The sequence below is a fragment of the Perissodus microlepis genome, chromosome 6 (assembly GCF_051167445.1).
Source record: "Perissodus microlepis isolate ML-2025 ecotype Zambia chromosome 6, ASM5116744v1, whole genome shotgun sequence".
In the NCBI taxonomy this organism is placed as follows: domain Eukaryota; kingdom Metazoa; phylum Chordata; class Actinopteri; order Cichliformes; family Cichlidae; genus Perissodus; species Perissodus microlepis.
In genome coordinates this window covers 19,254,138-19,269,802 of record NC_140466.1, presented here as the reverse complement: position 1 = coordinate 19,269,802, position 15,665 = coordinate 19,254,138, and the positions used below count along the sequence as shown (strand labels likewise).

The following is a 15,665-nucleotide window of genomic DNA, read 5'->3' as shown; positions in this document are numbered from 1 at the left end:
ATTCAATGCCAAAACATGTTCTGCTAATGGTCTGTCATGCATTATGATGCACCGCGTCTAACCAGACACCAGATAATCACACTCTTGTCCTCGCACTGGGTTTTCGATGGTTAACGCAACCTTGATGATCGAGGGAGGAAAAACAGTTGGATTAACAAGCTTGGGTCGCTGTCAGCTGGGCTCTGTCTGTCTGGCTAAATGAAAGTACCCTGGTGCAGCGATCACAGAGACTATGTTTAATGCCAGTCCTTCTTGCTTCTTAGCAAATCTAATGACAGCTAATGTATGAGCGTGTGTCTGTGAGCATCTGCGTTTGTTTTTTTCGCTGCAGAACATCAAAAGGTCACACAGTCATCATGCTCAGAGGGGTGCTGGGAAATATGTAAATGAGACATGCATATGAGATCAGTAGCAGGGCTAAAGGCGGTCATTACCACAGCAGCACACAGAGGGGCCACAAAGTGTGTTGCATGAGAGAGCGTGCGCGCAAGCGTGTGTGTGTATGCGCGCACTCACTGCAGTCATTAACTCTGTAGCTCACCGGGGGGACAGAGGTTTCAAAGCCCAGATACCACATACGGGGCAAAGCTGAATAATTTAAGAACATTTTCGGTCGAAAAGTTGAATAAACATGTTTTATTCTGCGGTCCAACCTTCATATTGCGGCTAAGATCAATACACCTAAAATCCTCTCATTTGCATTTACGCTGTTGTCTTATTTCAGATCCTACCTCATTTTTCTATTGTTGCAAATGAGGCTCTTTTATCTGTGTATGTATGCTTTTTGCCTCACAGTCTCCCCAGAATGGGTTTAAATCGCGCCGTGCTTCGACTGGAAGAGGCCGGGACGTGTGTCGATAAATGTACCCGTTCTGTGTCACGTCACGCCAGCACGATTCTCGCTATTCACGAGTCATTAGTCCTTTAAATGAATCACTGCCTGGGGTCTGAACATGGACTGCAGCACAAATTGCAGCTTTTTTTATTTGCACTCAGTTTTTCATCAGCTTTTTCCCTTCCTGTTCAAATAAACGAGTGAAATCCCTTCTTCTTTCTCCTACTGCCTTTCTAACACACTCAGGAGTACACCATGTCAGCTGTAAGTAACACACACCCCCACACACACACACAAACGCACAAGGTTCTTCGTCCGCTCTGAATCCCTCACGTCTCGTCCCTGACCGGCATCTGACCTTTGACCTCAACTGCAATGACCCTTCTGTGACTCCTCTTGTCTTGTTGTTCACCATCAACAACGATGCGACGAGAATAATAATTACAATTTACACTTTAGCGCACAATGGTTCATGTATTTTTATCTTGTTTATGTACCTATGGGGTGTGTTGGAGTGTGTGCGTGTGTGTGTGTCTGTGTGTGTATTACCCAGAAGTCAGGGCTTCTCTTGCATTCAGTGCTGCTGTAACTCTCCTCCCACTCCTCCGTAACAGCTGCCCTGTTCCTGCTCTGCTTTCTGTGATGTAGATGTCTATAGATGTTCCTCGAGCCTTTCCCTCTATTCCTGCAACTTTTTGAACACCTTGTCTGATATCCTCCTTCTTATCATTTTTCCTCTCTGTCCTCTCTATTCACTGCAAATTACACATTTCCAGTATCAGGTGGCTTTTTCGTTCTTCTCTCCTCCTTTCTCCTCCCACTTCCTCTCCTATGCCTCTTTTCACGTTCATTCTCCCCTCAGCTCCTTTCCTCCCTTTGCTCTTCCTCCTCCTCCTGTCTCCTCTGTCCTTCCCACCCCTGTGTTCCAGCGGAGGAGCAGTCAGTCAGCAGGTTGTTCCTTTGTGCTTGATCTAACCATGTGGCTGCCAGGTTCCTATCGTGGAACATGGTTCTTTCAAGCACCATGGAACGGCCCTGCAAAACCCTACAGCATGGCGCAAGAGACAGCAAACTCCTGTCACTCCCTGCAAGAGTGTGTGTGTGTGCATGTGTGTGAGCTTGAGTTAGAGCCTCAGTGTCTGTACAGTATGATAGATGACTACCTGTATGTGCATGAGCATTTTTCTGGTGAGATCTCAGCTTGTTTGTAGTCTGACAGGGCAGAAAACCTCCAATATCTTTGTTCTCGTGTGAGTGCATGTGCGTCTGTGTGTGTCTGTCTTGATCTTCACAGTCTGTGTAGCTTCCTGTTATTTTGATTCCTTTAAGGCTGCGAAGCACAATGCAGCATTTTGAGCCAAAGCTTATGGGGATTGTTGCAAATGATTGTAATCAGCTTTCTTTTCCTATGACGAACAAAAAAAAAAAAAGCAGCACAGCCCTTGAGCAGTGTCTCTAAATTCTTCTATTGTGCTGGTGTTTCTATCGGGACCCGTGCCAGTAAATGCTGGGGTTTGACTCTTGCACATTTAATGACACTGCGGTTATGATTGTGACCAGGTAACGAGGATTACCGTAGTAAGCTAGGAGGCGACTGCTTCGCAGACCTGGCCTGCCCTGAAAAGTGTCGCTGCGAGGGCACCACCGTCGACTGCTCCAACCAGAAACTCACCAAAATACCTGATCACATTCCTCAATACACCACCGAGCTGTGAGTCACGCCGTGCTTGTCTGCTACAAAGTGCATCTATGTGTGGGATAGAAGAAAACTCAGAGCCTCTTTCTCTTTGTTTCTAACCACCTCTACTTTGCTCTGTTCTCAGGCGTCTGAACAACAATGAATTCAGTGTGCTCGAGGCGACGGGGATCTTCAAAAAGCTGCCTCAGCTGAGGAAGATGTGAGTCAGACATGTCTTTAACGTAACAAGGACGTAACGTCAGGAAGTCACACTCGGGTCACACAGAGGAAAACTGCGACAGATGCGGATATAGAAATTAAAATGAACTATGTGTGTTTCTCTCTATACACGTAACCCCCCACCCCCTCTTCCCACCCCCTCTTTACATCTCTCTTTTCTTGCTGCTCTCTTACTTTCCTTCCTCCTCCTTCCCACTCTGTGTAGTAACCTGAGTAATAACCGTATCACTGACATAGAGGAGGGAACGTTTGAAGGAGCTTCAGGGGTCAATGAGCTGATTCTGACCTCCAACAGACTGGAGAACATACACCACCGCATGCTGAAGGGACTCAGTGGCCTCCGCACACTGTGGGTACACACACACCCACACACTCACACATATGCATATGTATTAAGTATGCCAGCAATATCCAAAGACGTTCCCACATACTGTGACACTGTCAAACACAGAATAATATGAGCATGCATAATTCACCAGGTAACACTGCATATTTAGGTTTATGTAATGAGCTTCAGTTAATAGGTAATACAATCCACATGAGGCTGTAAAGATGTTTATTAAGGCATATAATTTTACATTTTATCTACCTTGACAACAATCAAGGGCCCATGCCATTTTTTTCCAGGGGTCAGGGAATAAACCACCATTAACTGTTAATTAATATATAATAATTAAGACCCTAAGAGCCTGAGGAAACCAATGCAGATTAGATTTTTTTTATAAAGTCAATAGTATCAGTCTTAATAAAGCAAAACTAAATGCTTATTCAATTTAATATGAGCCACTGGTTAAACTCAAAAAAGTGCAATTGCATTGGTCTCATAAACAATTAGAGGAAGGTCAAGGCTTTTAGTGACATTCCTACACAGTTATAAAGTGTTAATAAGTGTTACTGTTTATGATCTTTAAGACTTATGTAGTGTTATGTACATATAATTTATAAGGAATTATGTGGGGTTTTTTTAGTTATTAGCTATTAGTTAATCGCTATTAACTACTGCAAAGACCTGAAAATAAGGTGTTATCTCATTAGGGTATAAACATAAGTGTATATACTTAACTGTAGTACAGGTTAATTCATTCACTTTTTTCCTGTGTGTGGGTAGCATGCTGAGGAGCAACCGCATCAGCTGTGTGAGCAACAGCAGCTTCGTGGGGTTGAGTTCGGTGCGTCTGCTGTCACTCTATGACAACCAGATTACCTCCATGAACCCCGGAGCCTTCGACACGCTGCACTCCCTGTCCACACTGTGAGTGTAAACAACACAACCCACAAATGTGACAAATATAAATGCAAAAAATAACAATAATAACAATAATAATAATGCTGAGCACCCTCATCACCTTACTTTCCTACTCTCCAGAAACCTTCTGGCTAATCCTTTTAACTGCAACTGTCACCTGGCTTGGCTTGGTGATTGGTTGAGAAGGAAACGCATCGTCACTGGTAACCCCCGCTGCCAGAGTCCTTACTTCCTGAAGGAGATCCCCATCCAGGATGTAGCTGTCCAGGACTTTGCCTGTGAAGATGGTGAGATGGAGAAAATAATAATGATATTACACGTCTCTCTAAAACAGCTTTTTTATCCCTAATCACTTTTACCATAAGGTAATGATGAGAACAGCTGCTCTCCGGTGCTGAGGTGTCCAGCTGAGTGTTCCTGTCTGGACACCGTGGTCCGCTGCAGCAACAAAGGACTCACCACGCTGCCCAGAGGCCTGCCCAAAGAGACCACCGAACTGTGAGTTTATAACAAACACACCCTTTAGTATAAAGCTTAACCAAACTCCACATTTTACAAGCTACAATCATAAAGTTCTGTATTAAATGTGCCTGAAAACATAAAGAAACATAAATTATTTAAGATCAGGTCCAGACCACTTCCAGGGCTTTGAGATAATTGTTACTTTTAGTTTGGTCCCTTAACACTTTCCCTGCTAATGACAAAAGCAATCAGTGATTTCAGTTGTTGACTGCTTGCACTTCTACATCTTGTTCAGAGAACAAACATTCCACTCTGAGTCAAACTGACCCAACGCTCATTACAATTAGAGCTGAATCTCCAGCTGTGACTCACAGACTAAACAACGATTGGCAGTTGAAGAGTCCACAAACCAACAAAGCATCCTTTGCTTCGTTTTTAATAGATTCACACAGACAGTTAATCCACCAGGGTCAGGAACGTTTAGTGGATCTGATCTAAACAGTGGTTCGTGCCAGCGTGCAATCCTGCGCTGGTGCACTGTAGCTAATCCCAGACTGAATCTGTGATGCTAAGATCAGTTAAGGTCAGTGCTCCTTGGGGCCACGCCACCTGCTTCAGCACTCATTGTTCATCTTGTGGCTAAAGATAGCTTTTTATAACTTTGCCTGTATGCCTGTATGTCCAAGGTCTGCATCAGTCGTCTGATGCAATATCATGAGACACTTGATAAATTATCTCTGCAGTGAGACTGTGCAGATGTAGAGCTAGAATAGCAGTGTAATGGAGGACACAACGAGTGAGTCTGGCAAAGAAATGCTGTCCTCTCACACCCCAGAGGCTGTCCCTGAGAAAAGTAAGGCCATAGCAGAGGTCAGAGTCAGAGTGGATTTCAGTAGTGCCCACAGAGAGCTCAAACTTATGGTGGATGGAGGAAGTTGAAGCCGTCTTTGACTTCAGAAAACCTCAGATTTATTACGCTATGCATCTGAATCAATCTCTTACCTCACTGGAGCTTGAAATGTTCATTCAGAAAGGTGGAAAACCACAGAAACACACGCTTATAGAGACACAGAGACACAGGAACTGTGAACTTAAAGAGAATTTTATTTCAGACTTCAGAAAGTCATCTGAAGACATTTGTGTTGTAATAATAATTTTGATTGGTATAGCTGTGTACCCATAATAATCAAAAACTATCCCTTATTTAATTTTGATTGTCTTTGTACCTTCCTGGATCACTTCCGCTTCTGATCTGACTATTTGCGATCGCGCTCCTGAGATTTTAAACCAGGTCTCACAGAGTAAACATTAAATTCTGTTTCAGCCAAAAAATGCATATACAGTAGATGAAGATCATTAAGACGATCTTGAGCTGAGACTTTGACACAGAGAGTGTTTTTTTAGCTGAGGAGTCCACAGTCTCTAAGCCCCAAAGCAGCGCATCAGGTGAGGAGCACAATCAGGTGATTGCTCCTCATTCTTCTGACGTTAGTGTACTTGAATTCATTCCAAAAAGTGAAAACTATTAAAACAGATTTATACTGGAACATCCTGAGTCGTCCATTTCAAACTGCGGCACTTGCCAGCTTGCACCAGTATTCAGCCATGAAGCCTTGAGACCTAATTTTAATCAGTCCTGAAACTTTCTGATCACACTTGGTACATAAAGTCCTGCTCAACAAAAATCCCTAATGATCAGAGTATTATAATCTTGAATTAAATATCAGACCGCAGCTTTAGTGGTATTTTTATTCATTCTACTGTGTCTCCTTTGGGGGACAAGGTTCTTCCAGTATTAACAAAGACTTAATTAATATGCTGGATTAATAGCACATTGTCACAAAGTGAGAGATAAGATCTCACCCGTGAATGTGTGTATGTCTGAGCGAGAGACGCCTGTGGGGATATTAAACTCCAGTGTTTATTATGGCTGCAGCAGTAATGACTGCTCACACTGGTTATGAGGAATTTCCCACATGGTTAACACTTCATTTTCTCCCTTCTCACTTTCTCCCTTTGTTTACCAATCCTCCTCCATATCACCCCCGTGTTCCCTCGTTCTTTGTCTCCCACGCTGTCTTTCTGACTCTCAGGTATTTGGATGGAAATCACTTCACTCAAGTTCCCGTGGAGCTCTCCAATTACAAACACTTAACGCTCATGTAAGTCTCACCCGTAGCACCTCAGTGGAGAGATATTGTATACTTTCACACAGATAATTAACTCCCACTTTGCCAAGTTTAGTACGGTTAACACACATTTTTTTTAACGCAAAAAGAAAACACTTAAGGATTGGGATTTGGTCTGTGCTTCCTGGACTTTGCTTTTAATCACAACTAACAGACTGTACTCTGTGTTGAATCATTTTTGTGACTTTGTTTGGCCCTGATGTGGTGTGACAGTCTCGGTACGATAGACTAAAGGAGGAGCATTACAGAATCCATATAGTCTGTGCACGCGTGTGGGTTTGTTCACGCATGTATGGACAGTGCTGCCTGTGTGGGTTTTATGTATCTGTTGTTTCCTTTCCAGTGATTTGAGTAACAACCAGATCAGCACGTTGTCCAACCACAGCCTCAGTAACATGTCCGAGCTGCTTACCCTGTGAGTCTGGCTTTACATATGCCTTTGCGGTGTGTGTGAGTGTTTTGTTTTTAGGCGTAGTTGTGACTATGTGTGGACGAGAAGCTCATAAATGCTCAAGTAGAAGAAGGCCTCGAAAAAATCATAGCAGAAATCAAGAAAGGGTGACATGACCGCATGTGATTTTTAGCCAGTCCTAAGAGAGTCAGGGGAATCTCTGAAAGATTTTATTGCCACAAAATAACCATCAATATCATAAAATACTGGCTTCACCTAAACTACTCCAAAAATTCACTTTAGACAGACAACGTATGTTTTAAAGTGCTACTTTATTACAACAACAAACTATAGTTAGAGTCTGGCTCAGAGCTCAACACCCTGCCCCACAAATATATTACATATAAAACTGGGGAACGATGAGTAAATATACAGATGGATGTTGGAGTGGCGGAGGTGCTTAACAGCTGGCATCAACTCAGGGCAGCAGGGAGAGCAAAGATCCAGTGCAGCCGGAGATGCTGCCTTGAACTAGCTTGTAGCTTCACTTCATTTTTAATAATATATAAAGAATCATTTTGAAAAAATAAAACAGGAAAAGAGTGGAAGGCACTGGAGAAAACAGTACATGATATATACATCTGAGAGCAGTTTCTCCAGTTTATAGTCTGCGCACCAGTGTGATAAATGTTTTGTCTCTTAGTTGCTGTAAATAAAAGAAACAAAACACACATAAAAAAGGAAGAAAACTTGCACTCTGAGTGCTAGATCACTGCCTTGTGAGACCTGCATATGAATGAGTGTATTAAACTGTTCATGTTTGCTGCTTTGCCTGCTTATCTCAGTCAGAAGTAGGATTGTGTTCTGAATTGTCTTGCTGCATGCAAAGATTTCTTGGGGGAAAAAAAATCTGCCTTGTGTCCGCGCTAAAATGTTAATTCTGTCTGCAAAGAATTCTGAGCTACAACCGGCTGCGATGCATACCAGAGAGGGCCTTCGACGGACTTAAATCTCTCCGTTTGTTGTGAGTATCTGAACTTTCTGATCCTGGGAAATGTCCCAGAGAGTCAGATTAGTGCTGAAGTAATCATCGAATCGTTTGTAATCCTGTTTCAATCACGTTTTCTTAGGTCTCTTCACGGTAATGACATATCACTGATACCAGAAGGAGCCTTCAAAGACCTGTCATCGCTTTCCCACCTGTGAGTAACACGCAAACACAGAAACATCACTGGTCATGTGTCGCTGTGTGTTGGAAAAATCTGCCCTTTTTTTTCCCCTATAAAATAACAAATCAAAGAAATACATAATCATCATGAATATATCTGTCCAGTAACTGCAGGGAGCTGAAAAACACAAACAGAACAAAACTTATAATTAAAGTTGTGACGCGTCATCAGACAGGATGTTACCCGGCCATCTGCTCAGTGACCTCTATGAATGTCGACTGGAGGTCCTTTCTAGCATTGGGAAGATCGTTCGCTTTAATTTTGTGTGTTTTCCTTTATCATTTACAACAAAATATAACAAAGAAGTGGTTTATGCAGATGCCACATCCTTATCCAGCTAACTGGTCATGCCATCAGTGATCACACAGGATTGTTTCTTGTAGCTGAGTAGCAGAGCGTCCGTGGTTATATGCTGTCACAGCTCAGAGGTTTACAAACAATTTTCACAATGAGCCAGGTATGCAATTTACACAAAGGTGGGCCTGAATGGCATAAATGTGCTTTTTATATGAGTATGTCTTTGTATGTTAAATGGACATTGTGTGGCTGTGTGATCACAACACTTTCAGAAACAATCAATAACAGAATCCATATTTTCCGGTCAGGTGAGATCCACATACTAACCACTTCTAGTATTAGCAATCTAACTAGTAGTTATAAGAAGAATACAATGCACTGTGTTGTAATTTGGGGCAAATTACCAGGGATTTTCCCCCCTGGTAGTTAATGAATTTTGCAAAACATAAAAAGCCCACTCCCACTGTGACGAGGACGCCCAGAGCAGAAGCAGAAAAATTCAGAGAGTCATGATTATATATTCTAACGAGAAGTCCATGAAGCAGAAATATTTTGTTGAAAAGAAAACAAGCTGATGTAATTCAATGAAGTTTTGTTCTGCTTTACTTATTTTACTGTTGTTTTCTTTGAGTGTGGCCTCGACGACAATCTCATGGCTGAAATGAACAAAAGAGAAAGACATACATAGGAAGAGTGCGAGCACTGGGTATTGCTCTCATTTTTAGTGCAGTATCAAAAAAACTAAGCAGGCTGCAGAAAAAGCACAGTGGTCATACAGGGTGCAGATGCCTGGTGAGTCTACGTGAGGCGCTCACAAGGATCAGCACCATGGAGAGTGCTTGTAACAGACTGGAGACTACAGGAAACTGTTCTAATACAATATAACTCAAGGCTTTATATAAAATTTTGGTGTAGCCACCATGACGTCGCCCCTTGGTTTTGTAGCTGAGGGTTGTGGTTGTTACCAGCTTGGGTTTTTGAAACCAGACGTGACAAGGAAAGGGTGGATCAGAGTGACAATCCAAACACTGCCACAAAGCTTCATGGTCGACTTTATTTAACACCGAAATAAGTTGATCTAACTCACCAGTGACACTGTTACCACCATGATTCAAATGCTCCCAGTTCTTCTGCTGTCTCACTTTTTCTCCAATCGGCTGGCAGGGCTCTGGGCGCCAACCCTCTGTACTGTGACTGTCACATGCAGTGGCTGTCAGACTGGGTGAAGAGCGGGTATAAGGAGCCTGGCATTGCTCGCTGTGCCGGGCCCGGCGACATGACGGACAAACTTCTACTGACCACACCCTCCAAGAAGTTCACTTGTACAGGTAAATGGACATATTGTAGTGCAGCAATACAATGCTTTCCAGGAGCTAGACAAAGAAATGACACAATACGGTTAAATCAGTGTCTGGTCTTGTGCTAGCAAACATACATACACTTGAGGAGAACTCCCAAAGGAGGCCACAAGTTGCCAAAATCAAAACAGCACTATGTATGCATTACAGTTACTGTGATATTGTTTTTACGTTAATGTTAATATTAACATGTATATACTAACTCTATACGTTTCCTTGAGATTCTTGATGCTTGAGAAATGCTACTGTTAATCTTGAAACCTTATTCTATCACTTAACTTTGAACACAAGACTGAAATCTATTTTTGACCTAATCTGACTGACGCACTGTAGAAGTCCCCGGGCCTTGTGGTTTTCTGGTGCCAGGTAAAGTATCTTATAACAGTATTTTCTACTCAATCCCAGATTCTCCAGTTTGAGACAGTCCTGTCCCAGTTTTCCTCTCTGTTCAGTCAGAACTGCTCCGCTTCCCTTTCAACCCTCATGTTCTGACCAGCATTGTGTTCTTGTGTTTTCTGTACATGATATGGTTCTGCAAAGAAATGTCATCTTTCTCAAGCAATACTTGTAATATATGAGCAAGTGAAACCTCCTCGTGATTATACTAAACATAGTAAAAGTAACCAGACGCTTTCTTAGATACACCTTGCTAGTGCACAGTTGGACCCCTTTTACCTTCAGAAGTGCCTTATTTCTTCGTGGCACAGATTCAGCAACATGCTGGAAACATTCCTCTGGGACTTTGGTCCATATTGACATGATAGCATCACACAGTTGCTGCAGATTTATTGGGTGCACATCCATGATGAGAATCTTCCATTTTACCCAGATGTGCTCTGCTGGATTGAGATTTGGAGACCGTGAATTCAAGAAACCAGTTTGAGATTAGTTGAGCTTTGGAAGCAGCCATCAGAAGATGGATACACTGTCGTCATAAAGGAATAGGCATGGTCATTAACAGTACTCAGGTCGGCTGTGGTGCTGAAAAGATACTTTTAAACACCAAAGTGTGCCAAGAAAATATCCTACACCACCAGCCTTGATTACTGATACAAGGAAGGATGGATCCATCCATTTGCCCTAAAACCATAAACCTGGCTCCTGGTGTGGTCTTCTGCTGCCGTAGTCCATTTTCTTCAAGGTTTGACATGCTGTGCATTCAGAGATGCTATTTGAGAGGTTATTTGAGTTACTGCTGCCATCCTATCAGCTTGAAGCAGTCTGACCATTCTCCTCTGATCTCAAGCATCAACAAGGCATCTTTGTCCAGAGAACGTCGGCTCACTGAATCTTTTCTCTTCTTCGTTCCATCCTTTGTAAACCATAGAAATGGCTGTTTGGGAAAGACTGAAGTATTCACAACTTCTATGTCACATTCAAAGTCACTTAAATCACCTTTCTCTCCATTCTGATTTGAACTCGAGCAGGTCATCTTGACTGTGTCTATGCCCCTGGATTCAGTTGCACATGATTGGCTGATTAGATATTTGCCTTAACGAGTAATTAAACAGGTGTATCTAATAAAGTGACCAGTAAGTGTATATAGAATGCAGGGTAAAACCACCATCCTTGTCTTCTGCAGAAAAAGTTGACAATTGAAGCTTTTGCAGCTGCCTAATAATGTACAGCCCTCTGTGTAAATCTAGTCACTCTGAGTGTTCCTACTCTCCAATGTGCCAAATTTTATGCATTGTTAATCATCTCTCCTGTGTATATGTTTTATTTGTGTGGATTGGTGCACCATATAGGCCCAGTGGATATAAATATCCAGGCTAAGTGTGATCCCTGCCTGTCCAACCCCTGCAAGAACGACGGCACATGTGCCAATGACCCTGTGCACTACTACCGCTGCACCTGCCCTTATGGATTTAAGGTACACCCAGCATAGAAAGCAAAAGGAATCATATTCACCTGCTCTTTCATAGCATCGTTTATAATCACTCACTGGTAGAAACAAAAACCCACACCCATGAGACAACACTTCTTATCTTTCAAAACTCATGCAGAGTACAAACTTACACATACAGACACGTAGAAAGATTATTCCTGCGTGAGCCAGATGAATACATCTGTGAACGAGTGTGGGGATAAGAGACAACGCTTTCAAAGTCAACTGATGCAATAGGTGGAAATTTTAAGAAGCTGTTGTTGTTTGAGAGTGCTGAACATATGTGTGTTTGTGTTGTGCACGCAGGGCCAAAACTGTGACGAACCCATTCACGCCTGTATCAGTAACCCGTGCCAGAACGGTGGAACCTGCCATCTGAAAGAAGGAGAAGGCAGCAACTTTTGGTGAGAGACGTTCGAGATATTTTATCCAACCTGGTTAGTCTTGACCGTCAGTTTCCTCGTAAGTTATGTTAAAGAGACATTTTCCTTAATTCACACACAAATATCCACCTGTTGTGTATCAGGAGGTACTACTCCACCTGTGAGGCTCTGGAGAGAGTTTTTTAAAGTGGACTCTGATGATGAAACTAGCTGGGACAAAAAAGAAAGCATTGCCGTGTTACATCTGAAAGATGTGAGCATTTACCTGATGGGGTGCATTGCATTATGGGAAATCCAAGAAAACGCATTAATGGATCAAACATTTTTTAAAGGAACTGCAATGTCAGAGCCTCACTTGCATCAGTTCTGACCTCTCTTTTGAACATTTCATACAATAGTATTCTAACTCCAGTAACTGTAGTCCTCTATGTGCTACAGGCCCCCCGGTGTACTCGGTGGTACTTAACTTTATACATTTTAAGTAGTGTTTTGTAAGGATTAGGGGGATAAAGCTAGAGGACATGTGCTCAAGGTGCTAAAGTAAAACTTCCTTTTCAGAATAACAGAAAACTTATGGCTGTTTCATTCTTGGAAGATGATGGAGCTGAGCGAAAACACAAATAAACATCAATAACTGTGTTACCGCAAAGCATCTGTTCATAAAACCAACCATCCAGAACACCATACATCAGCTATCAGATAGCAAGAGAGCACACGTGCAGGTAATCTGTGGTTTCTCAGCTGATTCCTCCATCAGTGATGCTGCACCAGTAATTAGAGGTGGTGATGAAGTTACGGGAGGCGAATGGCTCAGGAGACTGGTTCTTTTGTGTCTCCAGAGCAAAGTGGACAGACCCGCTGTGAGAACTTTCTTCATTAGTCTATTTAGTGTTAACTGTAGGGAAGCTAATGCCTGTTTGCTTGCTCGTTCCGAGCAGATTTTAATAACGTACGTAGATGATTTAAGAAACCCCAGCTCCTCCCGTTTGTCGTCCTCCATTTCTTTGCCCTCTCTCCGTATCCTCTGCTGCCATTTCTTGTCCATTTATGTCTGTATTTCCATCGGTGTATGATTTCTTTTCCCTCTCCAGCGCAGGGGGTGGAATATTCATCGTGAAGAGCTGTCGCCGACTATATAATGAGATATTAATCCACCCGAGTGTGTGCCGCATAAGAGCTCTTTATTAGACCCATAATATAGCGCTCTCAGTGTGTGTGTGTGTGTGTGTGTGTGTGTAAATGTGTGTGTCATAGAGAGAGTGTTGTAATAAACCTGAGTAGTAGTTACAGAGTTGAGGCACGCTCACGTTAACAGAATAATGACTCTCTTCTGGGGATATGTAGATGGAGCTGACTCTGCCGTTATGAGCAGCATGCATGGATAGTGTGTGTGTAGGTGTGTTTGTTTATGTGTGTGTGTCTGTGTATGTCTGTGTGTGTGTCAGTGAGGGGGTGGGGTGGGGACGGGGGGATATTAAATATGTCTGATATTCACAGGTCCCCACATTCGTGCAATGTTTGCTATTAGAGCTGCAATGATTACTCAATAAAATTGTCCACCCACACAAAATTAGTTGCTGAATATATTGGCAATTATTCAGTAGTAATCAACTGCTTACAATCATCCCCACACTGGGCAGAAAATCCCTACCTGGTGTCTGTTTGAGGCCACTGAGAGTATTGGCGAGAACAGCCGAACACGCCTGTGTATGAAGCTTGATAGTGTGTGCGATGGGACCTAAATTATATGTAAAATGTATTTATATACCCACGAGGGGCTGCTCTGAATAAAATCATGGGATGAAACTCCCAGCTGTGTTCTATTGCTGCCTCTGTGTCTCTGGTTATAGTTGATCAAATGCTGCAGCGTGAATACTGACAGGGACTAGAAAGAGAGCATATTCCTCCCATGTTAGCGTCTCTTCGTTGACTTCCTGTTAAATCTACTATCAAATTTAAAATCTTTCTCATCACATTCAGGCCCCATCTTATCTTAAAGACTTCATAGTACCATATAGCCTCAATAGAGCACTTCACTCTCAGGCTGCAGGCTTATTTGTAGTTTGAAAGGTGTTTAAAAATAGTTGAACCAGCTCCCAGTTTTGGATTCGAGAGACAGATATCCTCTCTACTTCTAAGATTAACCCTAAAACTTTGCCTTTTGATAAAGCTTATAGTTAGGGCTATATCAGGTGATCCCAAATCCTTCCTTATAGGCCTAGGATGCTGATGATGAGTGTTTCTTCTTCACTCACCAGTTTGAGCTCTCTAGGTTTTTATACACCACTTTGCATTGAATCATTAGTTATTCATCTCTGACTCTTTTCTACAGTTTTTTTGTCCTGGCAAGCTAACAAGAAATTAAAGTTTAAGCACACCAATGCAGCCTTTATTTTTTCAACAAAATTACTAAAATAATTATTTTTTTTAATTTCGGGCTAATTTACCAAATATTTGCTCTCTTCATCTTATCATAGATGAAAAATCGATGGATTTCCCCTTCTGTAAATCCTGTCTGTTGTTAATCTAATAAGGATGAATCAATAGTTACATTAATGTTAGAGCTCAGTGCAGTGTATGTGACCCTACAGGTGTTTATCCACCTATTTATGAGCGCTTGCATCTTTGCGTGTTCGATCTCAGGTGTGTGTGTCCGGAGGGCTTCGAAGGTGACGCGTGTGAGATCAACATTGACGACTGTGAAGATAACGACTGTGAGAATAACTCCACCTGCGTTGATGGAATCAACAACTACACATGCATGTGCTCACCAGAATACACAGGTAACAATCACGAACGAAGAAGGAGCCGATGTTGGAGGCTGGCATGTTTTCCCCGTTCTGTTTTCGTATTTTATTTATTTATTTAAACACAGAAATACAGGACTCTCCCAGATAATGAAGGGATCCTGTAGGTTTGTGTCTTAGCCATCAGTTTTAGTTACTTCAGTGTTGTGTTCTTATTTTTTTTGCATGATGTCGGCCACTAAAATACTGCAGTACCCATAGGGACAGGCCACCATTACCACAGAGAAGAGGTGTGTCAGAGGAACAAATTAGAGCATCTGAAAACAAAATACCATACAATATTATGCTTAGAGGCATGAATAACAGAATTTTGTGGCTCAGTGACTTGAAATTTCTTACCAAAGTGCACCTTGGGAGTCAATCAAAATGTTACGCCACTCAGCCCGTAAAGAGTGAAAATCATTTCTGGCTTAAATTTTGAAAATCCTGCCTTCAAGAGTTGCAAAATGAGGCAAATCAGTGGCTGCTTAAAATACGCTGACCCCTTTTATGTGTTCACAATGGACCACGCACCCGCACAGGTATCAACATCAACTTCTTTGTCAAACTGACCCAAATTTTAATCTGAGGACAATCACCTGCCAAGCAGCAGTTTTCATCTGAAGGTTGTGCAACGTGACTGTCAGTGAGAAGTTCTGCTGTTATATCTTAAGGCCTCTGGG

The 15,665-nt window shown here is 42.3% G+C and overlaps 1 protein-coding gene across 5 annotated transcripts in view; it reads left to right on the top strand.

Annotated features, from left to right (window-relative positions):
* slit2 (slit homolog 2 (Drosophila)) overlaps positions 1 to 15,665 on the top strand; it is a 101,312-nt gene that overhangs the window by 71,987 nt on the left and 13,660 nt on the right. For all 5 annotated transcript variants that reach the window (XM_084931329.1, XM_084931332.1, XM_084931330.1 and 2 more), the window contains 14 exons: positions 2,396 to 2,546; positions 2,659 to 2,733; positions 2,959 to 3,102; positions 3,862 to 4,005; positions 4,120 to 4,286; positions 4,365 to 4,497; positions 6,555 to 6,623; positions 6,994 to 7,065; positions 7,994 to 8,065; positions 8,172 to 8,243; positions 9,732 to 9,895; positions 11,674 to 11,798; positions 12,120 to 12,217; positions 14,840 to 14,979. In XM_084931329.1, the coding sequence (XP_084787455.1) occupies positions 2,396 to 2,546; positions 2,659 to 2,733; positions 2,959 to 3,102; positions 3,862 to 4,005; positions 4,120 to 4,286; positions 4,365 to 4,497; positions 6,555 to 6,623; positions 6,994 to 7,065; positions 7,994 to 8,065; positions 8,172 to 8,243; positions 9,732 to 9,895; positions 11,674 to 11,798; positions 12,120 to 12,217; positions 14,840 to 14,979 (1,626 nt within the window). The remainder of the gene's footprint in view (positions 1 to 2,395; positions 2,547 to 2,658; positions 2,734 to 2,958; positions 3,103 to 3,861; positions 4,006 to 4,119; positions 4,287 to 4,364; positions 4,498 to 6,554; positions 6,624 to 6,993; positions 7,066 to 7,993; positions 8,066 to 8,171; positions 8,244 to 9,731; positions 9,896 to 11,673; positions 11,799 to 12,119; positions 12,218 to 14,839; positions 14,980 to 15,665) is intronic.